The 27,752-nt window shown below is 40.8% G+C and overlaps 1 protein-coding gene across 5 annotated transcripts; it reads right to left on the bottom strand.

Moving 5' to 3' along the window:
* Nucleotides 1-1,093: 1,093 nt before the first annotated feature.
* On the bottom strand, nt 1,094-27,465 carry LOC108114442 (ephexin-1). 5 transcript variants are annotated; one of them, XM_017225435.1, is made up of 9 exons: nt 26,958-27,465; nt 12,522-15,744; nt 10,985-11,088; nt 4,607-4,854; nt 3,577-4,539; nt 3,330-3,519; nt 1,885-2,906; nt 1,623-1,827; nt 1,094-1,556 (listed from the first exon to the last, which is right to left on the bottom strand). In XM_017225435.1, the coding sequence occupies exons 2-9, from the start codon at nt 15,620-15,622 to the stop codon at nt 1,393-1,395; spliced, it is 5,997 nt and encodes a 1,998-aa protein (XP_017080924.1). In that variant the 5' UTR covers nt 15,623-15,744; nt 26,958-27,465; the 3' UTR covers nt 1,094-1,392. The 5 variants fall into 5 exon arrangements, with proteins under 5 accessions (XP_017080924.1, XP_017080925.1, XP_017080928.1 ...); XM_017225436.1 differs by lacking the exon at nt 26,958-27,465 and adding an exon at nt 20,258-20,691; XM_017225439.1 differs by lacking the exons at nt 12,522-15,744; nt 26,958-27,465 and adding an exon at nt 11,174-11,200.
* Between the last annotated feature and the right edge of the window lie 287 nt (nt 27,466-27,752).

Below are 27,752 nucleotides of genomic sequence, written 5' to 3' on the forward strand. Positions count from 1 at the left end.
TGAGACTTAACAGCATATAATCAATGTTTAAGCAGTAAGTTTAGTTTTAAGTTTTATCGATAAAATTCATTTTCGAAGTCCATTAAAAAATGAAAAACCTAATCTGGCTGGTAGGTCAGATGCAGACAGAAGATCTTTGGAACATTTGTGCAGGAAGTTCTTTGGAAGCAATTACCAAAATAAGTGATTCCCGACTGGGTCGAGATAAGTTGTGCAATGATGGGGGATCAAATCAACGGGCTCCTTTGACGCGATGTCATTAGTAATTAGTTGATTAGTAATGTGAAAAGTATTCCATAAAACCTTAAGGTGTTTACGATGAGTGTGTGCGTGATTGATCTATCTAATGGATTACCATTGTGCTCCTTCTGTGTAATCTCAAGCTTCATCTAAGTGGCCGCTGACCTATCCGGATGGACTTAATAAAGGCGATTTTATTGCGAAATAATCGAGTGATAGATCGGACCTAGGCGATTGCTTCATAGCGGTTATTAAAGCTTTCGTTTGCCTCCGCATAAATTTCTATGAGTTACTTAATAAAAAGTAATCTGCCCCTTTCTAACTTCTATAACTGCGCTTATTAAACATCGCAGAAAGTTTATTGTATTATAGTATTATGAAATTAATTTTGTTGTATTCGTGTGTGATTATGCCAATCAATTCGTGATATGGATGTTTTTTATACTACATACTTACTTTGTGCTTAAAAGGATTTTTCGTGACAAACAAAACGTAATTAAACAGTAAATGTTACGTTTAAACAATTCTTAGAGTTCTACTCTAAGTGGGTTGTGTTATTAATTTATACCCACTCACGTTCACTCAGTTTTTATACCCATTATTTAAACAGGTAGATGAGGTGTTTCTGACCGCATTATATATTATTTAATCGATATATAGCTGAGTCAATTTAACGATAACGAGCTATAAAAGCTCTAAAGTTAGTAAATTAGTTAGTGGAAAACTTGCCTCATTGTATGAGCCACAAACGGCAATAGTAAAATGTATGTTAGCATAATTATTTTGATATTGGTAAACAGACTAACGAATATCTGATAGTCTACGCATAAATTTCCCTTTAAATAGTTCAGTATTAACTTTATAATTTTTAAAATTGTTTTATTTTATTTATATTTTTGTTTATCAAGACTTTGCTTACGCATTACTAAACGGTTATACATAAATACAAGTACTAGCTATAGCTTACGCGGTAGGGAAAGAAATTATTTGAATATTCCGGAATCATCAACATTAACATCGATTTAAATAATTATCACATTTCCTAAAGTGTAGGGCTATTTATGGTAGTTCACTTAGAGTTGGTTTTGGACTATGGAGTTGGCGTTCCTCGCGTGCTCATCGTTTAAGGCGACCTCCAGGAGCAGCCGGAAGTCACTTGCCTTTCTGCGACTCCAGGTAGGTGGCCGTGAAGGTGAGCAGGCGGTGCCGCTGCTTCAGGTTGCGGGCGCGGACGTGGGCCGAGTTTAGCTCCTCGGTGTAGCTTCCGGGAAACCAGCCGACGGCACCATCTCGGATCCTTTCGCCCTGGTACCAGCCTTAAAGGGGGTTAAATAAACATATTATTATCCATGCTATTTTTCCGGAAATTCATAGTCACTCACCGTCAGGCAGCTTTCGGGATACATTGACGACATCGCCCAATTCTAGTTGGAGGACGTCTGGCTCGTCGGATTCGTAGCTGTGCTTGGCCACCACCTGAGGACAGTCCCAGGATTCGTATAGCTTCTCCCCGGGCGTCTCCGCTTCCGGCGGTCTCATGGCCTGCAGCCAGCGTTGCTGATCGGAAACCGATGGGCAGGACAGCACCTGAAGAATAGAATAAATTAGCAACAGGAATAGGATTTCGAAATTAAGATAACCAACCAATTCGACGGTCTTGCGGTCGCTGTTCTCGAGTAGGGTCATCAAGATTAAGTTCTTTCCGGCCTGATCCTTGAGGTCCTTGGTAGGCAGCTGGGGCAGAGTGTCGCCAGCGGCGAGGGTGAGCATGCTTCTGGGACAATAATCGAAGACGCTGAAGCTGGACTCTCCGCGCCGCTTGCACAGCAATAGAAGATCCGAAAAGAGGAAAGCGTAGATGCTTGCCTTGGTTAGGCGTTTGCCAAAGGTCAACTTGGCGTCTTCGCCGCGCCACATCAGGTGGGTCAGTTCACCACGCTTGACGAGATAACGCGGCTTGGCTCCAGCCCGAGGCACGCCCACCGGGGCAATGGCCAAGGCTCGCACGTGGGAAGGAAACTCCAATTGGCGGGCAATTCGCTCCAGCTCGAAGGCCTGCTCCCAACGATTGGCCGCCTCATTGCACTGGCCTACTATTTTCTGGACAAGAGCGAGCGTCAGCTTCCAGCCCTCGTACTCCTCGCGATTCAATGGCGACTCTTTGCTGAATACTGCATCGATCAGAAGCGGCAAGCGGGTGATCCTCTGCATTGGCAGCATCAGGAACGAGTGCAGATTAAGGCCGCAGCAGCTGGGACTCGTCTCCAGCCGCTCGAGTTGCTGCTGGAAGGCCAAGGACTCTTTAGACTCCTTTAGCCGGCGTAGGGTTCTGTCCATCCTTCCCTGGTGCTCACAAAAGGCCACGTAAACGTGGAAGTGTCGTTCGGCGATTTCATAGATACAGCGACTCAGTCCCAGCAACATGATATTGTCCTGCCAGCAGGCTTCCAGTTCCGTAAGCAACCGCTCTGAGCACTCGTGCACTGGTACAATGTAGGAGAAGAGCGCTTTCCGATCTTTAGCACTCAGCACGGACGTGTCCATGAAGGCACTGTGGTTCATGAAGTGCCGGCGCAGCAGGTTCAGCGATTTTAGGTAACTGGCCTCAGACGTGATGATCTCGAACTTGGCCTCCTGCAGACTGCGCTCCCTGCTGGTTAAGGTAGCTGAAATGGCCAAGTGATAAGTTAGCTTCAAATTACAAATTTAAGAAATCAGTAAGTAGAGTATAGGTTTAAGTACTGATAGTTCTGCAAGAGGTCTCTGTAGGTCTAGATATAGTTGATTTGCACGGAGAACATGGTTGCCTCCTTAAAGAATGGAATTCGAAAATAGTTCATGGTAGAGGCCTTGATGCTCTTCAATTTGAGAACGAGTACACTGTGGGGAAAACCCCAAAGCTCTATTTCTTCTCATGAAGACGAGAAGGCAATATAGTTAATAATAAAGTGGAAGAACAAAAGTACAAAGGTAATGGCGAGAAAATGCAAGAAGGATTACAAGGGTGTACACATGGAATCCTGGAGAGAAGGACAGAGATGTCTGACCTCGACTACAACTAATTATAAAGTTTCCCTCGATGTACTTACGCAGTATGCAAGAGTGTATAACCTCCGGGATTTCGCTCCACAAGGTCCTCGATGGTCCGTTCTTTGGCTCCACCAGCTGCAGGGCCGTGGGGCGTGGCTTGACCTGCGGCTCTGGCTTCGCTTTGGCGTGTTGTCCAATCTCCTCGTATCCATCCGAAGATCCATGCGCCTCCAGGTCGCGTGTAATCGACTAAAGAGTATAAAAATGTAAAACAAACGTAGGAAAAGTAGGGAATAAAATACTTACCTCCAGCTTGGCGGCGCTGTACATCTGGTAGAGTGGTTCGTTGGAAAACAGACTGTGTGGCTCCGAGGACAGTTCGTCGCCCAGGCCCGCTTCATTGCCGGTGGAGACGCCTGAGCTGCCGCTGGAGCTGGCCACTGAGACACCGCTGGTTTGGTAAAGACCTGATTCTGCATACCAAGAGCTAACACCTCCATGGCCACTGGGCGTGGGTGTGATCGGTTCATCGCCCCTCGGACACGTAGGCGAGTTAGTGGTCTGCTTGAAGACGCCACATTCGGCATACCAGGAGGTGGCTCGGCCAGAATCTTGCTCGCGATCCGGATCCGTGGGCGTTTTATTGCCGTTTATTGGAGGTGGAGGGGGAGGAGGTTCATGGGGTCGCAGTCCGATAGTGGTGCGACGCCTGCCAGCCTTCGCTTCTTTCTTGGCTTTGCGAGCTACAGTGGAGAACTTTTGGGACTCCGCCGTGGGTGTGCAGTTCTTCTCGGAGAACCCCGAGTCTAGTTCCCCGGAACCGTGGATCTCTAGCTCTAATGGCAAGGCGGGCAGTGAGCCCTCAGGGTCCTCCACGTAGAAGGTACTACGTGTGGCCGACAGCGAGGAGAGTTGCTTGGTATCGAAGCTGGAGCCGACCAAGCTCTTACGAAGCCGGGAGCGTAGGCTTTTACCGTTCTTCTGTTTGGCCCTCAGTACCGGAGCTTGCTCCTGGTGACTTTTGGAGGAAGGATTCCGTTCCGCTCCGTAATCGGTGTTTTCGTACACCTCCTCCGTCCGTTTTCCGCCTTCCACATAAAACTGAGTGGCCGCCGGTGTATTCTCGTACAACTTCTGCTGGCTGCCTTTGGGAGATTTCTTGCTGGAGATGAAGTCCTTAAACTTGCGCACGAACTCGTACACCTGGTTTTGGGGAGGAGGTGGCTTAGGCAGGCGATGGTTGCGCATATCCACGCCGCTGTCGTTTTGCTGGAATTACAAATTCGTTGGGTTAACTTGGGTGAATCTATAGGATCTATATGTGTGATCCACTTACGTTTCTTAGCCGCTGGTCGGGCTCACCATCGCCGTGATCGTCGCTATCCGTCTCGAAGGAGTCATAGTCATCCGAGATCACTACGTGCTCGCCCAGCGCGTGGGCGGATGCCGAATGACTCTTGCTTCGGCGGTGCGAGGAGCGCACTCCACTGCTCCGACCTGCTTCCTGGCTATGGCGCACCAGCTGGGTCGAATGGCGTTTGTTTCCGAGTGGCGACAGGGTCTCGTAGTAGTGGTCTGAGTCATCTGTGCGGGGGCAGAACAATAACGGTTTAGTTTTCATTTCTGGTTTTGATTTACTAAATATATCAGATTTCAATTATATATATATATATATGCTTTAGGTAAAGTTTTTAAATATAAGTTTTTATACGTTTTTCAATTTTGTCGTTTCTTACAAAGATCTGGTAGGCTACTAATAAAATGACAATTCATTTCGGAATAAGGTAAGATAATAATATACAAGAAACAATTTATAGTTTTGTAAAATTTTAAAAGATAAATATAAACTTAATAATTATAAAAACTATTTTAATAAAAAACCGCAACATAATTTTTAAAGTTCTTGAATAATAAAATAGTTTTTAAACATAGAATTCTTGTCAGGTTAGCCTTTTGATTTATGTTTAATCATATAAAATAATATAAATACGTAATCTTTAAACCAGGACGAACCTACGAAAGTGCTAACTGTCACGGTGACCTTTGCGGAATTTTCACCCCCTTCTCCGTGGGTCACCCGCATGGAGGTCAGTAGCTGGGCACGCTGATGGACGTGACTGCAACGCTGGCTAATGGCCGCTGCTTCGTTTTGGTAAATAGGTTCCGGAGCCGGTCGCACGGGTTCGACGGGCATGGGACCGTTGAGATAGACACTGCTGGAGTTCCCATGACCACCACCGGTTACCGCTACCTCGCCACGAGCTCGAGGTCGCCGCTTCCGGGGCAAGGTTACCGGATCGGCGGGATGACCGCTGCTGCTCAGACTGCCAGTGCAGCTGAGGCGTTGGTCGTTGGTACGATTCAACGTTGACATCTTGTCACATCTTTGGGGTCAGAAAGCCTGTCAAGGATTGAATGATTCATTCAATTGGACTTACTCCTGGACTGAACAGCTTTTGAAAACTGCCTCTAAGAGAAAATAATTTTTAGCTAATAGAGGCAATCTTCCAAATAATTTTAAAAAGTTAAATTCTGCTGCTCTAAGTTCGAAAAAAACTACACTGATATTTAGGTTTTTGATAGATAAACTTGTGTGTGCGTTAAGTGTTTAACTTAATTGTGATTTATTTAAACTTAAAACTTTTAATTTAATGTTTATTAAGTCTTCTTTTTCTGAGTGTGGAGCTTGAGCGGTGGTATTCTGAACTCTGTTCTTAGGAAACTGCACTCAATTGAAAGCAATTAAAAGCTGCTGCAGCAGCAATTGTCTGCCCTTTTTGATTGACCAATTCAGCCCACTGTCCGATATGCTAATTAAGCCGACTTTTCAAGTGTCACAACAATAAGCCTGCAGCTGCTGGCCATATAAAGCGAATGGCATGCAAACCCGTATGTGGCGAGGGCTAAGCTAAACTAAACTAAAGCAAACTAAAACTAAAAAAGCAAACACCCAAAGCTGGGGCATGCAAAATAGCGCAAATTATAATGGAATCATGGTTGAATGCAGACAGTCGCTTTGGCCATACAATGTCGAGTGATTAACAGACATGGTTGGAAAATCAAACTCCATGATGTGGCAGGTGCCGTACATCCAACAACAACCACTCTAAAAACTAACGTATTTAGGCATTTTAAAACAAAAATTTAAGCACTTTTTCATTGGGCCAGAGAACGACTTTGCAGCCAAGCCATGTGTGAATTTAGAAAATTCTATCCGGATTCGAGCACAAAGTGCTTAATGCTAGATACTATCTGTTCGCATATTACGTATACGTAATACGTAGATGTAGAAGAGCCAGGCAAGCGCAGCGATTGCCAACCGGTTCGAGAGCGCCAATAAAACGAGGCAGCCAGCTCTGTGTAGCTCTGCAAGCTGAACATGAATATGAGTTTCTAAAGATATGCGACTTGCGAGCATGAATGTACCTACAATTGAGGTCAAGATAATAGCAGCGACTTGGCATAACAGAAAAATAAACATAAAGTTATTGAAAGATGAAATCTGAACCAAAAGTAAAATTTTTATCTGTAAATATGTTGATGACTTCAGCCTTTGAAATATAAGTATTTTCAATTGAAATATTTATAGTACGTAATGATATTTTAGACCAATGTAATTACTGCAGTTTTAAACCTATTCATTTAACCACAACTGTATATATAACGATGTACATATTTTTGAACGAAACGAGATACTTTTCGACGGCGACACTTGTTGCGCGTGGGCTGTTTGGAAATATTGGAGTTCTGGCCCAAAAACAAGGAGCTGCCAAGATTCTGGCCGGTTCGAGAGCCAGAGCCAGTGCCATGATACCAAAAAGTTACCGGTTTCAGGTTATTGCTTACGGCATCGAGTGTGTATTCTCTGGTGAAATTCTGCGAATTTAGGCCTTTGTTGATGGTGCTGGTGCGTGTAAAGTGAATGTTCATATCGTACCGCAACGATTGGCAATACGGAAATGTTTTATTTCATTAGCCGTCCGTCGCCTCATCGCCTTAGCGTGAGACTTGAACAAAGAAAACCGAAGGAAAAATGGTCTAGCAATGCGATACATTCGTAAGCAAGCTAATGTGCAGACTTTGGTACATATGTAACAGATATATGTATATGATTTCTTATACATATGTATACATATGAAGATGATCTTTTGTTGATTGGAATGCAGCAAGTGCAAGGCCAGCAGTCCGACGATCTCTTGATGTTGCTGCCTGCTGTTTCCATCCGCGCTCTTCACGCATAAACAATTAACAATTAACACTGCAATGCAGCTGGGAAAAATCCAGTTGATCAACGGATCGAACGGTTGATTGATCGCCTGACGCATTAAGGTTAAGATTGTTAAGTGCCAAACGATGTCATTGTCTTCCAATCGGCTCTTGGTCACGTTGGAAACGGATAATAGCTGATAGGAACCACGGTTGGAGTAGGAAAATTAGTTTTACTGATATGTTTTGATTGCTTCATAATTTAAATGACTTCTTTTCGGTTTGTTATTTTTTTTTTGACTTCGTTTTAAATATGTTTTTAAAGGCATTTTGTTTATGTTTTTGGGTAATTATTCTTGCACATGCCATATTAAAGTCTCAAAGGGGAATAATTTATAGCCATTTTTATATTTCTAGAAATATTTTTGGTATACTTTTTTATTATTTGTGTCTGTGGAACTTTTAAGTACACAAATTACTAAATATTTTGAATACATATGTAATTTTGTAATTCCACCTTGTCAATAAACAAGAAGGAATATTATTTTTCAGTTCTAGTGTTTGTAATTGGTATGAATATTTCCCAAAAATACGCTTTGTCACGACAATTTAAGTCAAATTTTAGCTTCTATTGGAGCTCTGTAACAACGCAAGTCATCTAATTGGCAATGGTAACTCATTTCGAAGATTAAGTTATAACTTAGGAAAGTAGACAAGTGCTAAGTTGTTAAATTATTACGCAATTTACTAGAAAGTATGTTCTTGAAATAGAGAGAGCCCTGTCAGCAACTCATCTAATTGGAAATCGAGCGAAATTATCAATAACATGAACTGAAAATAAAGATAATTTTCCATTTTAAGTACACTTAGAGTGTTACATTTCATTTATTGAGAGAGCCCTGTACCTCAGTTAGTCATCTAATTGAAAAAATGCATTTAAGCCAGAGATCCACAATTGAGTGCGATCTTCCTGCATGCGACAAGCTCATAAATTTTCATAGCTCCAAACGACTGTGACTTTGGGTCGGAATTTCCACGACACTTTCGCCGCGGGCGTTGCGTGTTGGCGTAACGAGCCAAAGTTGAACGTGCCCCGGGTAAAAGTTAAAAGTTAAGCTGAGAATTTCCATTTAGCTGACTTTGGCTTGGGCCTAAGCATTACCCGGTTTGCGGGCTTCGGTTTCACCCATCAAAAACATGAAACAATTACAAGATATTTTACAATTGCCAAGTGAAGTGGCGTTCGCTGAACCCCTTTTCTTTGTGGGGAGAGAGGGAAAAGCTTAAAGAGATTATTGCGATTTTTATGCAAAGCCTTTTTTGTAGGATTTCGCACAGCACTGTGCGAAATTTTTGAGTATTTTAATACAACGATTGAAATTTATTTGAATAAAACTATCTTTAAAGATAGCTAATAGCTTTAAAGTGTAAGTGAACAGGGTATTTAGGCAAGAAAACTATAAATACCGCAGGAAAGAATCATTGCAATTTTAAAAGATTTTAGAACTCTTTTAAAATCAATCAATTTTAAAATTCAGAAAAAATATAATTAAATATAAAAAATATAATATAATTCGATTTCTAGTTCGCATTGCACATTGCACACACCGACTTTTTGCAATCATTGCTCATTATGACATGTATTTTAATGCAAAAGTCATCGCCGAATTGCGATTCCTTTGGCCAAAATAGTTTGATCGTCTTTCGGCTATCTCTCTCTGCTGTGTTTTTTCCCTTGTTTCGCTTTGTGTTTCTTTAAGACTTCTTCAAGGTTGCCTGGGCTGAGTTAAGCTTAAGTTTTATGTTTCTAGACTGGTTTTCGTTTTCGCTAAACAATTTCGTCATCGGCAGGTAAGCCAACAACAAATAATGGCAAGAAAAAAACAAACAAAATGAAGGTGGATGGTCACGGAAGGGGGTGGTGTGGGGGTAAAAGCAACAATAAGTCGTCGGCGACTCGGTTTCAATTCGTGACGTCTCCAAAAGCAGCAACAAAAACAAAGACACACACAAATCATACAACAAAAACTTGTAATGCAAAAATGCAATAAGCTCTCTCGCTCTCTTTTTCTCATAGTCCCTTTGTCTCTGAGAGTTTTTCTAAATTTAATATGGAATTCACGTTTTTATTTGATCTATTGGATTTCTCTCAGTTTGAAATTAGAGCAACATCATTAATTATCCACTGATATTCACATTTATCACTTGAATTCTTTCGCGTTTCTAGACCCGTTCGGAGACCCGTTTTATTCACCGGACCGTCGGAGTTGAGCGCGTTGGAACGAATGAGAGGCACAGATGCCAGTGGAGAGTAGCAATGCTATTGCTACCCCAACATCAGGCAAGCAGCAGGCAAACTACACTGCACACACTGCGTCCACTTTATGGGCATTGCACACTGCGCGAAAAGAACTAGTGAATATCAAGATCTAAATAATAATAATTTTGCTATGAAAACTTTTTCGGAGACTTAATAGTTTTAAATATACTCTTTTTCTTCTACAACGCTATAAAATCCATTTGATGGTGGCCACTCTTTTTATTTCCTTAAATAAATTACTCTTCTTAAATGTTTTTATTTAGCCTTATTGCTTATATTAACAGGATATAAAAGATTTTATGTTTTCTTAAACTTACTAAAGTTAATCTGCTCCCAAATTTCAAGTTATTGATTTTCAAATCCTTCTCACTAAAGAATTCCAAATTTCTTGCAGTGTGGCTATTTTTTGTGTGGAACCTGTCGGCCAGTTTACTCTCCCTTCTGAGTTTTTCCTCACTCTCACTCTCATTTGTAAAGAAAAGGTGGCTTAATTATCCGCTCTGTTAGCTGCTCGCCTTGTTAATATTTCGGGTTCCGCTTCACATTTGGCATTTGCTTTCGAGGAACTCAGGCGCCGCTAGGGGCAAAGTTTTGACTGGAGCACAGCCACTTATGCATATTCATTAAAGGCAAAATGATTAAGTGGCCTCAACTTGTGGCAATTAAACAGTTGATAATTATTGGTTTTGAATGGCCAGAGTGTGGATGGCAAGTGTGGATGGTGAAGCTTAGTGCGGACACGAACCACAGAGATCAAAGCTCACGCACATATATCGATAGCGAAGGCTTTCCTTTGATGAAAAGCTCGATTGCAGGGGAATACCCTCATTGACTGCGTATTAATTAAAAATGTTAAATTTAAAAAATCAATATTTTATATACATTTAAATTTTTTTAAATTATGTTTTTACTTTTTACGGAGTTCTTATCTTTGAAAATCTGTCAAAAAATGTGAATGAATATTAGATTATTTTTAATAAAAAAAACTTATTGGGTTAAATTTCTTAGAAATGCAAAGGTTTAGCACAACGGTACTTCCCAGAACTGAAACCACCCAAGTTGTAGGGTTGTCAAGTAAAAGATAAGGCGCGATAACAAGTTGCCACCCTACAGTTAGCACTTTCTTTGGTTCTTTAACTTAAAGGTTAACCTAAAGCCTTACAGTATCTAATTAACTTTCTCACTCACCCTCTATGCAGCTTATGGCCTTCTTTTGTTGCAGTCTTTTGTCTCTGATGCGTTTCGACCAATCCGGACTTCTAGTGCGATGCGGCTTAAACCTTTCCCGAACACTGAAAAAGATAAGGGTTAACAGAATTAACAACAAAAATAAAAAAAACATTAATTTAATTGATTTAAAATAGTCTTAATAAGTACTTCATAATTCCAGCCACAACCGATCGATCAAACTAATTTATAACAACTGATCTCCCCTAGGGAGCTCCAGCCATTGATTGGTTTTGGAGTCTCAGCATTTCTAGAGTTCCTCAAGAGGCCCGGCAATCTTATCAATTGATAACAGAAGAAATTGTAGGTCAGCGATCTAATTATTGGAGGCAAGTCAAGAGGGGGCGGAGTGCTTTCAATCAGCCGCAAGTGTTGCAACTTCAAAAATAGCTTCGGGAAAATGGAACATGATGCATGACATTGTTCTAATTAAGTGCCAAAGAAACTTGTAGGGGTGACAATTATCTGTGTCTCTTAAAAACTATTTAATGATCGTTAAGTGTCTGTTGTAGCACTCAATTGTGTTAAATTATCTCATTGCTTGTCGTATTCTTAAACAATTTAGATAAACCAAGTTGACTTTATTACAAATTAGAACTTATACTTATTATATTTTTAAAATGTACTTGGTTTGTTGTGAAAACCTGCCTGCTTTGTTTATTTTTAAATAAGATTAAGCATATAAAAGTACAAAAATAACACCCCATGACTAAATATTAACTTTCAGATTGATAAGAAATGAATTTTTTTACGAATAAATATATATAATAATACGACTCCTACACACCCTTTCAAACATAAACCTTTTAGATTATAGAAATTATAGATAAAGATCTAAACTCTGACCACCTTGACCTGCATTTCGTTCTAGTTTTTGGTCAATCTATAGCTGGAAATAAATAATTATTTTTATATGAGTATAACCATGTTGCAACCCAGCGCCATGCACCATTTATTGGCGGCAAACACAGTTTTAGACGTTCGAAACCCCAGCAACTGCCTGTCTTTTTTACCAAATAGATTAGATAACACCAAGCCAAACAAACTGATAAGCAATCTACGCAGAATTTATACGGCCCAGCTGTTGGATGATTGCAATTCCAATCGTTTTCCGCTCCCAATCGTTTTTCCTTAACGGGGCAAGGTATTAATAAATATAGCATTGCGATATTTTGTTTTCTGAATTGCACAAAACATATTTCCAGCATTATTTATATGATTATTTCTGGACTGAATTTCATTATTGTTTATTGTCTAATTAAACTACACTTTGTTTCTAGGATTTGATCTTTATCTTGTACTAAAATAGAAATATTTAAACTTCCTTTTCAATTATTCACTTGCAAAACTTATTAGTAAACAAAAAATATATGAAAATCCCTAAGCTATGAATCATCTTAAAAAGATATAAATAAAAATTCCATTTACATTTCAAATTTTTAACTTTTGTAGAGTTCTAAAACTTAGCCTTTCCCCTTCTTAGATATCAAATACTCACACAATGAACTGAGCCTCATTCGGCGTCGCCTCCATTGCCGCCTGGCCAATCTCGCCATCCGAAATGTCCACCCAGGCATCGCTGTTGTCACTGGAACCCGCTATTGAGGATCTCTTATCTCCAGGCTTTCCGCTGTCCCGGCTACCAGCACTGCTGCCCAAGGAGGATCGGCATCCCACACTGGCACTTCCATAGACCACACATCCGTTGGCAGCCAGAGAAGATTCATAGAGACTGTTGGTCTTGTGATCTGAGGAGATGGTTAACGTAGAGCCACTGCTGGATAGTTGGATGCAATTGCCCGCAGTTCCCTGATGCTGACCCGTCACTGCTCTAGTTTTCCGGAAGTGGGTGATACTCTCATAGCAGTTGGAAGTCAGGGAAATGGCATCTGTGGTGAGAGTAGCTTCACCGCTGGAGGAGGAAGATGTGACCTTGCAGTGCATGGACTCGTAACAACCCTTGATGGTATCGTATATATTCTCATCCTCCTCGGACTCTTTGGTTTCTGGTTTGGGAGGAGCTGGACGCAAAGGTATTGGGGATTTGTTAAGTACTCTCTTGGGCTTTGGCAGTTCCGGCAGCTCATCGCGGGTATTCCGACCCAAAGTGCCAGTGCCTGTGGGAGTGGTGGCTGTAACAATCACTTCCTCTTGGGCAAAGGACTCGTAGCCATCGTAGCCCGATGTACACGCCTCCTTGGATCCAGCAATGGATTCATAGCCCTCCAGCCAGATATTCGGCTTGACCTTGGGAGTGGCTGCCTCCTCCACCGTTTGGTATATATCCTCCACAATCTCCGACTTCTTGGTGGATATCTTGAACAGGCTGGAAGTCTGGGTTTCAGTCTTGGTTTCATTAATGACAGGTGTGATGGGTTCGTATATGGATTCGGGGTCTAAACTCTCTTCCATCTTTTTCGCCCCCTCCTTGAGTTCCAGCTCCTTGACCTTCATCAGTTGCTTCTGCTCCATGATCATCTGCTCGCCCTCGATGGCATTAACTAGGGTAACATTTACCGCCTGGTTGAGCAGGATTTGATTGTTGGAGATCTGCTTGTTGGCTGCCTGGTAGACGAAGGAGTTGTTGGGCAGGATGCGCTGCTCGAAGTCATCGTTAGCAGCCAGAAGGAGTTCACGTTCCCCGTCTTCGTTTGGGGGGTTGAGAACCTTGAGCTTTTGGTCTAGTGCCTCAAGGGCATCTAGAATCTTGGCATCGGCCTCAATGCAGGGCGAGATAAGCAGGGCAGGTGAGGGATCTTCCAAATCATCTGCTCCGGGGGTTACCTCTTTGGGAATGTCCAATGTTAGCACTTCCGTTCTGGTAACCTCTTCTTTGGTAGCCTGTTCCTTTGTAGCAATATCCTGGGCTGCGATCTCTGTGAGAACTTCCTCCTGTATGGTGATTTCTTCCCGGGATCTGCCCTTCGTGGGTGACGGACTCGCTGATTTCCTCCCTTTCGCGAAAGTAAATCGGAGTTTCTCATATATCGAGGCATACTTGTGCTTCCGCTGCTTCTGACGTAGATCCTCCTCCGTTTCCTCCTCCCCCAAAATGGAATCCAGCTCATCACTGGGTCTGACATCCGTCTGATTCAGTTCTTGGTGATTGCTATTGGGCAGTGATTCACTCTTGGCTGATTTTGGTTGCTTAGCTGGCTCTTCAGGTGCAGTTGGCTTCAGTTCCTCCCTGACCATTGCCAGTTCTGGTGCGACCACACTGCCTGGTGGTAGCTTGAGATTTCGTTTGGTTCGCGGACCCCGCGGAAGATTGCTGGTCCTCATCAGTTCGATATGCTTCCGCATCAGCTGTTCACTCTTCAGCGGTACACTGGGTTTCTCCAGCCTCTCGAACTTCTTGATATTGCGCTGAACATTCGAGATGAGACTTTCCTCGGCATTCGGCATGACTTTTCCCTCTGAACTGGGTTTCTCCACGATCTTGTAGACATGGGTTCCGCGTGATAGCCAAACCCCATTATTCCGCTTGACCTGCTGCAGGACTCGAGCGTCCTTCTGGATAATCTCGTTGAATTGGTGGGTGAGCTTGGCCACCAGACTGATGCCACCACTGGATGAGTCATGCGCATCCATATTGCTTATCCTGCGCATCGAGTGATGATGCTGATGATATGACTTCCCAGCATGCGTTTTAAAGCTATATTTGCGACGTCCGCCTGACCGACTTGTCGTTGACGTCACCGGGCTGTGGGTGGTGGTCGCGGAGGAGGTGGTGGTTGTGGTTTGAAGTGATTCGCTGCTGCCGCCACTTTGGGCGCTCGCCGCGCTGAGACTGAAACCTTCAAGGCGATTACGCTCCCGTTTGGCTCGCAGTTCCACCTTTTCCTCCTCATCGTTGCTTTCCCCCCTTTCCACTTTTCCAACCTTATCTTCGGCTGATAAGGTTTCCGTGGTATACGTTTTGACTGCAGCCAAACCGCTGTCGTCACGTTTCGCCCGCCTTTCGCTGGCGTTTGTAATCGCCTCATCGGCGTTGTTCCTCAACTTGGCCTGCATTCTGGCCTGTTCGGCGTTTTTGTACTTGTAGAAGTTGTCCTTGTCCCGCTGCAAGTGCTGGTGCTTCGTCTGCGAGTCCTGCAAATTGTGCAAGCTGGCCGCGCGTTTTGCTAGCGACTTTTCCGGCGTCGAGCACTCGCGTGAGTTATTAAACGCGTTGACCAGGCAACTAACACTCTTATTTAACTTCTTCAAAGTGCCCAGCGAGGTGGAGGATGGGTTGGTGCTGGAATGGCAGTGACTGTGATCCTCGCTGGCACTTTTGATGCGCTTGCTCCACAGCAATCGCAAGGTTTGCACACCCCGGAAGTCTCGAAATGCTCGCGTTTCACAGGTGCAATTTGCTTCGCTATTCGGATTTTGATTCGGATTTGGATTATCTCTGCTGGCCTTATCGCACGTCACCCGATTGTTGTTCTCACTGTCACTATTCACCAGCCAATTGATAATTGTCTTTTTCGTTTTTCGCGGTGTTGTTGCTGTTCGTGTTGCTGTTGCTGTTGGTGCTGTTGCTGCTGCTGCATTGCCGTTGAGATCACGGCCAGTGGCTTTGGCAGCCGCATCCAAGACAGGTGACATCGCCATGGCGTTGACTTGCTCTGATCTTGGCCAGAAAGTGATCACGTTCTTGGCTATTCAAGTAGCAGCCGGCCAAGATGTTGCTGCTGCAGATGCTGGTGATGATGATGTTGCTGTTGCCCCCGGGCCTGGAACGACAAAAACAGAGAGTGGAAGAGAAAGCTCGTGAAAATCTTGTTCAGGCAAATGCAAATTGGGTGCCAGCCATTATATTTACAGGCGTGCCTCATCACAGCAATTATGCGTGATAAGCTGCTTCATGGCTGGCGAATGGAATCCAAGGAGTTTCTGATATTGAACATGGTTTTTGGTGTAAGAAAAATGTAGAAAATATGCTAGACAATCTATATGGAAATAGATGTACTGCTGTAAGAGCTAAATATAATCATAACTGGTTTAAAAGTAGATCTGCCTTTGAGTTTCTTAGGAGATTTTTAAACAAAGTTTTAGTGAAAGATAACATGATCTTTTTCACTCATTCCTTCAACAGTTTATCAGTTTTTGTTGAATTCAATAATTTGTATTGAAGCTAAAATTTTAATGGCAAAATACGGACTGTAAATGAAAGTTAGTCGTGCAATAAGTCAACAATTTTAGTATTTGCTGTTAAAATTGTATTAATTTTAAATATTTTACCCATAGTACAAAGCATTTGATTTTGGTTAAAGATCAATATCTCTTATATATAACATAACTATAGATATAGACTATAGTTAAAGAACATACTTCAATTTTGGTTTCGAGTGAAAAGAGAAAAAAGGGAAAAGTGTAAGAAAAAAATAAACTAATGCTCCTACAACTCCTACAACCTCCTTGATAATCATGGTTTGTAAGTTTAAACAGAATAGAAGTTATTTTAAAGGAATTAAGAAAGTAAAAGGTAATACCAAATTCTTTAATAAAATCCAAAACAAATTTAATTAAAGTCACCATAAGCCTTGTTTGAGAATCCCCAATTTAACTTAAAAAAACCTTTTAAAGGCCATTTTACATAATCAAGACAATAGTTCTTCAATTAAAAAACTCCCAATAGCATTGCCACCTCAAACCCCAGAAAACGTTGACAAATTCGTGTAATCTGCCAAAGTATTTTAAGCCTCTTTTCGAATTTTGACTCACATTGCCCAAATTGAGTTGGCCAAATGATGAATAGGCATTATTATTGCCTTACAAATTTCAAGGAAGCCGAAAGACTCAAAACTTGAGCAAGCGAGAAATGAGTGCGGTGAGCGGGTACAACATTGCGTATGCTTGATACGTTATGAATGCGCTAGCTTATCGCCATGCGATCGATGTTGGCTGACTATAAGGTATATATGGTCTATATGGCATTGCACAAACCCAGTCCGCAAGACCGTCCCACCGTCTCTTCGCACCTGACAATTGTTTACCGCCCAACGACGCTCCTCCGCCCACTGCCGTCCCCCTCTGCTCTCACGTGTCTTGTTTTTTTTTTTGTCACACACAAATGCCAATTATAATGAGCGATTACATAAAGTCGAAACAATTTCTTCTGCCCGACACAGGCGGTAAGAAATCGTAAAATGGCTTTTAAGCTGCTTTTCGGTACGTTCGTTAGACGTTTTCATCTGCGGTCTTCTGCTGCTTCTTTTCTTTTCGCACTTTATGCTTGTCTGTTTTTTTGCTATTATATATATCTATATCTTTATATATTTATTTATATATAAGCGGTATACCCATGTGTTTTTTTTAGATGTCACATTTGCCTCGCACGCGGCAAGAATAACAAAACTAATTTTTATTTGGCAGTGCAAAAAGGTTTTTAAACAAAATATTAACTACACACGCACGACCAATGTAAATAAAAGAGGGGAAAAAAGACTGAAGACGACTGACGATTACGCAAACGCCTTTGGGTTTTCGTATTACTCGCGTCTAAAAGGAAACTGCTGGCCAAAACTGTGTTTACACAAAATGTCTTGTTTATTCGGAATGGTATTTTATTGGCGATTATTTGTCAATTGCAAGGCGGAAAGCAAACCGGCCCCCAAAACGGGGAATTCCAAACTGATCAATGCCAGCCTGCTGCCCAGGGTAACGCGGCATATTGGCGGGCATTTAAATTATTAAATTATAACCACAACTATTGAATACAAGAAACGGGTTAAAACTCTTTTATACTTTTATTACCAGGATATTACCAAGTTTCATGTTAATTTATCATGAATTTGTACAGTAATTAGCCCTAAATCTCTAGGAATGCGGGGAAATACCCTAAAACTAAACTTCCCCCAATTTGAAGATCTTAAAAAATGTAAAATTTAGCAAAAACTATCATTTCCCCTTAATCAATTAGCTAAGAATCTGTTGAAAAACACTTCGTATTAGCCATAAATCATTTGGCTTTCGGTGTTAGCCGCCACAGAATGATAATTTCAATGCCTTTTATATAGAGTGGACTCTAAGGCCATTCAAGCTGCGAGACGGTCGGCGGTCAACAGCTTTTTGGCCTGGTCAATAAAAATGTTTTGCATATTAAGCAGCCCAAACCCGAAAAGGAAAATGTAAACAATTGACAGCCAGACACTTGGAACAATACAGAAAAAATCAAGCTCATCTCGGGGCGAAGAAAAGGCGGAATCATAAAAAAGAAACTTGATGAGCTGCAGTTTTTTAGGCTAAGCTGCAGCTGCACCTGCCACACATTTATTATAAAGATATATATTGTGGTTATATCTATAGGTATGCAAATGGCTTTCAACGGATGCAGCGTTTTGTTTGATTTCTTTTTGTTTTCCTCTTCTGTTTGCTTTATCACAACGGGTCATAATTCCCAAGGGCGGGAGAAAGATTTTCCCGATGGGAAATCAAAGGTATTGACAGCTGAAGTGAAAGTGATAATGTCAAAGAGCTGACTTGGAGCCGAGAATCCGGTGATTAGACACGCCAGATAGCCAACTAATCGTGGCTTTTACAAACGAATGCGGAAGAAGGAGATAACAAATGAAATGAGATAGAAATATTTTAATTTCGAGAAATTAAATCAAATTAAATTTATTGCCATTTTGCATAGAAGAAAAAAAAAAGAAGAAACACAGCCAGCCGCCATTAGAAATGTGAAAGTTTACTTTTCCTTTTTGCTTCTCTTTCAAGTTATTTTTTGTTTTTGTCTCAAAGTTAATGAACTGTCTTGGCAATGATTTAGAGATGCTGTTGACGGCTGATGAGGTGATGGTAAAAATATGTGGGATAATTCTGGGCTTACTGCTCGGTTGCACAATCGTGTTTCCTTTATAGTTGACCACTTTTCAATGTCGTCCTTTAGAAACAAGGACCTTAGACTGTCTGAATTTTGTTGACTGGTTACGTTACCACCTTTGTTTTTGTTTTGGCCGCGTTGCCGTGGTGAACCTCAACAACCACCAAACAGCCTTTGCAGCCCTTAGCCAACTGAATGTTCTGGCTAGCAGCAGGCTAGCTGGCTAGCTGCGAGCAACCCCTAAACGTTAATACAACACTGCGTATGCTTTATATGGTAAACAAAGCTGATGGGTCGATAGTTCGCTTCATTCTCGAAGGGTAGTTCCTATTTACCACTTATGCTCGCACCCTCTCGAGTGGCTGCATTATTCAAGCTTTGTTGCCTCTCAGCCTGAGTTTAAGTTAAGTTTAATTTGCTAAATTGATGCGCACAAGTGACACAGTTTAAATAATAGATATACACCCCGCTTATCTGGCCACTGATTACAGTCTGAGTCATTGGTGTAAGCTTATCGAATGGCAAATTGAGGGAAATTTTAATGACCAAATTTGTTAGCTTTAAAGAGAAACATATATATAGATACAGATATATAGAGAGAATGAAAAACCCGCATGCAAACGAGCATTAACTGCATTCCAAGCTTGGTTGCCTCAGCGCCAAAGAACCGCAAACTGAGTCTGCGTTTTGGCTGGGGTCTAAGTCTTGGACTAGGTCTGGCTATAACCGCGTAAGGCACAGAGGCGTATAATTAGCGTGCAGCATTGGCAAAGTGAAGCTAATGGAACCAAACAACACAGAAACATGGCCACGGAACATGGCTAACCGTAATTCTGAAACCGTAAGCGGAGAATCCGAAATGACATGGAAGAAGAGGTCAGTTCGGAGGCCAATTCAGCAGTGTGTGCGTGTGCTGAGGCTGAATATGTGTTGAAAACTCAAGCTTTTTGGCTTGTCACTAGTCAATGGAGTTAACAGTTAAGTCATGGCAGAGACTGGCCAAAAAGATTGCGTTAATATATAATTTCATTTAATAACCAGTTGACAAATTAAATGCCTGCTGTTGCTGCTGCAGCTGAAGAAATGTCGATAGAAAGCTAAAAAAAACTATTTTTATTCCTGTTTGTTATTAATACTTTTTGAAAGGTAATCAACACTCTCTATTTTGTGAATGATGGCTTTATCGCTTATAATAATGTTAGTAGTTTGTCTAATAATCATTAAAAAAGAGAATAAACATTATAAACTATAAATCAATTTGAAATTTATGGGAAAATAAAAAACAAACATTTCATTCTTGATAAATTAATCACAACTTCTAATTTCTTTAGATCTACGTCAGGACCCATGTTTAGAATAGAGATCTTAAGACTAAGAGCTCCAAGACAAAGAAGCTTAAACACTTAACCAAGTTTAATTACCATCAAATGTCGGGTTAACTCGATCTAATCCCAACGGAAATCGAAGTTTTAGCCAGGCGATCGAAGATATTTGGAGCCTGTTCTTGGTGAAATTTCGCTTCTACCGATTTGGTATGTATGTATGCGGAATTCGCCAAGTGGTTTGGCTAGATTCTTTCAAGAGCACACTAGGCACCACGCAGATTTTCTTGTGGGCGTTTCACTTCTGCCAGCTTTCATTTCACTCTGGCCTCAAAAAACCTGGCCAATTTGTAGCACTCGCTTTAAGCTATTGCACTGCCAACGATTTAGCATATGCCATATTGCACATTATCTAAAATATTTATATGACCGAAAACACAGTCAAACACAATCAAACACACAAAACACGCGCCGAGGAGTGCCGTGAAAATAAAGGTAAGACACCGCAGCAACTCCAAACGTCTCCAACGACCGACGACCGCAAAGCAACTGACGAGTGTTGCTGCTGTCGTCAACGTTGCTGCTGCCTCTGCTGCTGCTGCTGTTGGTGTTGCTATTGCGACTTTTGGTGCTGCTGCTGCTTCGGTTGACGTTGCTTTTGCTGGTAGCTCTGTTGATGGCTGCTGTCGATTGCCGTTGACGCCGCCGTCGCAGTCGCAGCTTATGTTGCTGGTGCGCCTGATGTTGCTGCTACTGATATTGCTCCCGCTGCTAATGCAATGGGTCTTACGGCACAGAAAAAATTAAAGCAGAGTTTGTGATTTTTTTGTAATAAAAATGCATTCTTTTATTTTGTGTTAACCTTTTAAACCATTTAAAACATAATTTCGTTGATATCATTTTAGTAGTTTGGAGATTTATTATAATTTTATGGATTTTATTTTAACAGCTTGGATATTGAGGTATATTTAGAACATTCTGTTAACTCTTTTATGATGTTGATTATTTTTATTTTAAATTTTGTGAAACTTTAAAATTATGTTTGAAATTGGATTGTTTAAAATGATATTTTTTTGGTAATCAGTTATCAAAGAAAGTGATAAAATTTAGAAATTCTTATTATTAACAACTACTGAAAATAATATTTCTTTAACTATTAAGTCACATCATTTCTCCAAGTGCAGTGCAACTTTTGTTGGGAATCGTGGATCTCGGATCGTGGCGTTCGTCTCGCATTCTTGTGCATTGGCTTTTGGCGCTGCATTTTGTTCTGATTCTGTGTTTCTTTTTCTGTTTCTGTTTCTTTTTTGTTTCTTCCTCTTCAGCCTTAGCTTTTCTCCAACTGCGAAATGCATTTCTCCACAGGCATGCGACCCACAAAAGAGGATTTGGACTTGGACGTGGGGCAACAAAGTTTGTGGCAGAGTGGCCACAAAGAATCTTCTGTGCTCGAGCGTTCGTTCACACTAACTGAATGTTGTGTATCTTTTAATTAGGCAAACAAATTTTAATTAAGTCGCAGCGCCTCTAATTGATTTGGCAGCTCCATTAATTCTGGGATTGGCATGTCTGCAGACGCTAAATCACTTCTTGAATCGCCTGGGAAGCGGAAACTGGTTCTCCTAGACAACCGAAAAGCAAAACAAAACCACAAAGATTGCACACCCCAAAATATATTTCAATCACTGCCCATCAATCGACACGATTCGAATCGGTTAAGCCCCTGTTAAACGAAACCGGTTAGAGTTGGGAAATGAAATTCAATACCAGTTCTTGTCCAAGTTCAACGGAGTTGGAAAGAGACGGCACTAAAACAGAAACACACAAAAAGTAAACGCAAAAAAGTAAACAAAGGCAAATAAACAAAATACAAAACAAAAAGCAGCGCTGCTTCGCCGAAGATCCAAAACAAATCGAATATTTAACGGCTGTTACGGAGGGAGTGAGTGGGATGGCCTGCTTTTGGGTGACCATTTGTCGCTGTTAAAAAACGGTAACATTTTAACCCACTGTTGTACTAATTTATGTTATGGTTAAAAATTAAACGGGAAAATTTAATTTTTTTTAAAGTTAAAGGAAAATTATTTGAAATTTATTTTTTTTTGGCAAATATCAAAAATAATATTTTTGAAGATATGTTTTGAATTATATTAAATAAACATACATATAAATTTTTAAAGGAAAATATATTAAATTTTCCATTAATATAATTTTTAAAAAGAATTTTATATTATTCATATACTAACCCATAACGAAATTCAAAAATTACTCATTAAAAATAATATTTTGAGTGAGACGGGCTGTCTATAAATATGTTTTTATATATAGAAATATATTCATATGTCTATATATGTACATACAAAAAATTATAAAAAAACATTTTTAATAAAAATATAATTTACTCATCACGGAAATATTTAAAAATTTAATAGTTAGCTCACAAGAAGAATGCAAATTTCTACTAAAATGAGAAATATGACTAACTGGGAAAGTATTTTTGAGAATTATTCGAAGCCCAACTCAGTAACACAAGTGTTAATTCAGCGGGTTAAGAAATCCTCCGTGGAACTGGAACGGAGTTATAAGGAATTTAAGCATTTCGCAAAGTTTCGGCGCGCACGAAAAACTGAAAAACTGAAAAATCTCAGCGACCTGCAAACCTGGTTTCCATTTTCCTTTTCATTTTCGTTTTCATTTCCATTCAATGCAATGCGAAAAACAGTGTGGCAGAGAGGTACTTTGGAAAACCGAGCAAATAGAAAAAAAACATATGACGCCCATACATGGGCTTGTCAGCGCAACCGCTTTGTACTTGAGTCGATCATAATGATGGGTACGACGATGATCATCATCATCATTGGGGGCTGTTTATGAGGCTGGGGCACCCGGTGATTCGGTTGCCACATGTGGCAACTTTATTTCCACAACAGACACTTGTTGCCCGCCGTATCTTGGCATCAGTATCTTTGTATCTGTCTCTGTAATTTGCATTAAGTGGCTGATTTTCCTTCGGCTGATTTCGTTTTCGTTTTAATTTCAGTTTTTTTTTTATTTGGGGCGGTTTTTGGGCTGGGTTTTTGTTTGGTGGGGCAACGGGGCGTATGCGAAACAATGCCCATTAATCACCGCCAGCTGCGGTAATGCAAAACTTTAATTATCGTTACCATTTCAGCTGACGAAACCATAGCGTAAGGAAAATGCCAACTTCTTCTTCTTGTTTTTTGTTTGGTCTATTTAATTTATTGTACAACCGCCTAGTGAGAGCAGGGCAGAGCAGAGCGGAGAAGAAATCTCTTGGGCTGGAAATAAATTTTGAACCACTTTCCATCTGTCATCAAGTGTCGCCAGTTGCATGCCACTCTTGTCTCAAACGCTATGCGAAGCGAAACGGATGGTGAATCTAATGGAAAAGTCTAGTGGAAAATTCGTATTTGAAGATGAAAGCCGGCTAAGTTGGCCTTGGCAGGGGTCTTCGGGTTTTTTTGAGTCCCCACCTAAGCCCCCAAAACGTGATTTGTTCAGAATTAAATCGGAACCACGTACGATCGGTGGTCGTTGGTCGTGGGTTTTTGCTTGGAATCGTGTTTAATCACTGAAAACAAAGAGTCCCCATATCGGCTGGAAATACAGAATTAGCTTCAAGGGGAAAGTGTGCGAATGTGTGGTGAATCGGTTTACAAGAATAAAAAAGGGTAATCACCAGCGGTTTACATTAATCAGAAAGCTTTTTAAATTCCTGGACGTGGCAATTGAAGTTCATTTTAATTGATAATCAAGAACTAGGTCGGATAAGTTCTTAGGATTAAGATGATAAAAAGATCTGAGTCCGAAGAAAAAATGAGGAAATTTTCAAAAGAATTTTAAATGTGTTTGATATTAAAAAAAGCTAAATATCAGCAGCAGCAAACGGATTCATTTTAAACTAACATTTTACGATAACTTCAGTCGGCATCATAAAATTTCCATCCAAGTTGTAAGAATTATGTAAATTTTGAAAGCTTCTCTTGCGGTTCCAGCTCATTATATGGGAAATGCTCCGGGACTTCTTTCTCTCAATCGGCCAACCAGTTTGGATCTCTTATTCATGGACAGGTGATGTCTCATCGATGTTTTGGTTCGATCAACGAACTCTCTAGGCCAAATTTGACGTTGGGTATCTCTGTATCATCTTAGTATTTGCCACAGCACCTCCAAAATACCGCCCACACTATTAAGGTGACACCGTTTATATAGCAATGAACTACATAGAATGCTTGACATGCCACGAAAGAGATATTGAATGTGAAACGATTGTCTCACGACCTGTGTTTCTGCCAAATGCAGAATGCATATCAATTAGGGGAATTTCACGAGCCAATAAAAATTGCCCAAACCCGAAAAGAACCTGCCTCTCAGGCTAACTGCTTCATTGGCATTCGCAACTTCGATCAGCGATCGATTCGAACGATTAAGTCAACATAATTTACAGTGCAGTTTTCACATTGAAAATGTCACCGAGTATGCCAGCGATGGCGGTGACGCGTTTGTTTCTCCTATTGTTGTTTTCTTAAACTTTAATATATTGTTATGCATTTTTTGCAGCGATAACTGCTGATGCCCAAGCTACAAAGTTCAATGGCTGGCACGTCGAATGCATTCGCCAAGCAACTGGCCCAAAGACTTTAAGTACACAGGCAAAAATAGTAATGATTGGTTATTCCTGTGATATATATTTTTTAGAAGATTGTAAGCTAAAAAGTGTTAAGCTTGGAAAGTAGGAAATTTCTATTATAATTTTAAAGGTTTATCATTGGTTTTTCTTTGCTTTCATGGATGTGTTAAGATCTTATTTTAAGTCTGAAAATATGATCTTAATAATTGTTTTAGAAAAGATTTAAAATATATAATATTAATATAATAATAAAAATAAAATGAACTTTGCTTTAGATAGTTTTTTATATATTACCATACAAAATAGTATAAATTTTCCCCAGTGCTTTCGCTGGCCACTTGAGAGAGTGGAATGTTGTGCAGCTCTGTCTACAGGTTTTGACCAGCATCAGCTCCGCATTCGGGCCATGAGTCATGGATGTAGCCTGAGGAATGCCAGGGAAAAGTCCCCTTTTGCCCAGACTCTTAGCCAAAGCTAATTTCGACCAGGGTTGTCAGCGGCTGTAAGCTGCACCTACAAATTACAATTGCTAGCATCTGAGTATCTATTCGCATCTTTGAACTACAAAATTCACAATTACCCCCACGCGGCACAATTTCGTGTACGGCGGCCAAGCAACGTGGGCGTAGGCTCTAATTATATGGCCAGTACTTAGACATCAGACAATTGTTATGCAAAGAAGCTGATCTCAAGATGGTTACCCCCTCTGAGATCATGTGAATGGAAATGGAAAGTGGTTAAATACCCTTACCCCCTATTGCTAGCTGAGCTATAATCTTTGGGTATAATTTGCCGACTACATAACTAACAGAGTTATTATGGTGATTTCTTCTTCGGCGACAACCGCGAAACGGAAGCCATGACCAGGCCACTCCACTCGACTCAATAAAACTCAGCAGACATTGCAGAATTACACTCGCCGGAGTCGTGTGTGTAAACTGGTATTTGCCTTGTAATGAGGCCGGAAGAAATCGTGGTAATGGTAACGGTGACTGCCACTTGGAGTCGCAATGAAATGGAAACTGGTAGTGCCACAATGAAATCCGTAGGTAAGCAAAGGCTCGGCCCTGGGCTTAAAGCAAACATGCGTAAGTTAGGTGCGAAATGGCAGATGCACAGGAAAATAAACTACGATTGGTTATCAATATTTTATTGACAATTTATTATGGGAATTTTGATTAAAATGTAGTTTTTTCTTAGATCACTTAAATGAGATCACTTAAGAACGGCAGTAAATCGTAGAGGAAATATTAAAAAAGGAATAGCAAAAGTTCAGTTTAATTGGTAAATATTCCTATCAAAAGATATAGGGTTTAACTTTTTTATCAGTGAAATATTATAGAAACTTAAGCAGCTACGGAAATCATATTATGATGAATAAAATGTATAAAAAGAATTTTAAAAAGTGGTAAATTGAAATCAGTTTTTAGAACAACAACTATAACTTTAATATAAAGAAATAATCTTATAAATTACTCACATTAAAAGAAAAAAATCATATAAATCATATATAAGAAAATATTACTAACTAGTCACATAATTCCAGAAAGTATATTATAATATAACCCCAAGAAATCAAAGTGATTTTTTTCTTAAATGACGTTTATTAATTATTGCAAAAAAACAAGGACAAAATATTTATAGAAACTGAAGATAAACACCGACTTCGCATTGAATGTTTTTCCATCTGTGAGGCATGTAAAGAAGTGAGTAATGGACACTCAAAGAACCCAGATTCATCACGACGCTAATCAATCGTCTTTCACTTTCCTTGCCCCCTTGGCCCAATCCGCCGGATAAACAACTTTCAAAGAGAGTAAAGCCCGACCTTTATTTGCTTTTGGCAGCTTTCTAACTGCACGGCAACCGAAGCCGTAAATTGGCAAAAAGGGTGTAGAAAAAACAACAACAGAAATCAACCAGATTGTGGAGTTTGTTAAAAAACCTTAAAAGCTTTCAGAGAATCTTGTGATAAAAACATACTTTTATGCGCACATACTGGTAAATGAAAAATGATTGTTTTTTTCCAAGAAAACTTCCGATAAGACCCCATTTTTATCAGCAGAATTGTTTCTTTATGCTTTCCGAGCTGTGCAATTGCATTTAGTAATTAACTTATCACTCTTTCTTTTGTTCAAGAATACTTACATTTTGAGGCCGTTAACTTCGATAGTTGTATAAAATCCAAATCCTATATTTGCATGTAAAGTGATCAATTAATGGAGCTTTAAATCAATCAATTTCTGTGTTTCACTATTTCATTTGTATGCTAATAAACCAATTCAATTGTTATGTAAGGAATATACACTGGGCATTATCATTCACGCTTTCATATACAAATCAGCCTTGGGCCATTATCATTTTATCTAAGCTTCGCGAGTGGCGAATCTATTGTATTGCACTTTCCCGGGCAGAAGCCGCTGGAACGTGGTCACTCCACCGGCCACCACTGGCCACATACTTCACTTTTCAGCTTTTCCACTTTTACTTTTCTAATTATTTTTCCACTCAATTGCAAGTTGCAGCACTGCCACAGTGATCAATCACATTACTCAGCCTCTTGGCTTCGATAACAGTTGGACGTGGAATATGGAATAACCAAACCGATTCGAACCGAACCGCGCGCTAATGGAGCTCGTAAGAGGTTGATAGCTGGACTGAGACTGAAAATGAGACTGACTGATTTGGAGACCGGAGACGGAGACTGATACCGCCGGATCGGTTGTGAATCGGAGGGCGGGGGACCTGGAACGAAGCGGAGATGGATCGCCGACAGCGAGAGCGTGTGAGAGTGCGCAGCCCCATAACAATGGGGCAACGAGGCACCGACCACCGATCGCCGAGTTCGGAAGCTTTGGGTCGGAGTCGGGTCAGACGCCCCGAAGGCCTCAAAGAATCGGAGCAGGCACAGGGTGTTTCATGCAGAGCTTTCAGGCAATGGCC

This window comes from Drosophila eugracilis, unplaced genomic scaffold, assembly GCF_018153835.1.
Source record: "Drosophila eugracilis isolate 14026-0451.02 unplaced genomic scaffold, ASM1815383v1 contig_2154, whole genome shotgun sequence".
Taxonomy (NCBI): Eukaryota; Metazoa; Arthropoda; class Insecta; order Diptera; family Drosophilidae; genus Drosophila; species Drosophila eugracilis.

Coding starts and splice junctions, on each gene's coding strand:
- LOC108114442 (XM_017225435.1), bottom strand. CDS start 15,622: ATGGCGATGTCACCTGTCTTGGATGCGGCTGCCAAAGCCACTGGCCGT. Junction 11,089..12,521: donor AATGAGGCTCAGTTCATTGT/GTGAGTATTTGA, acceptor TATCTTTTTCAG/TGTTCGGGAAAGGTTTAAGC. Junction 2,907..3,329: donor TATACACTCTTGCATACTGC/GTAAGTACATCG, acceptor TGGCCATTTCAG/CTACCTTAACCAGCAGGGAG.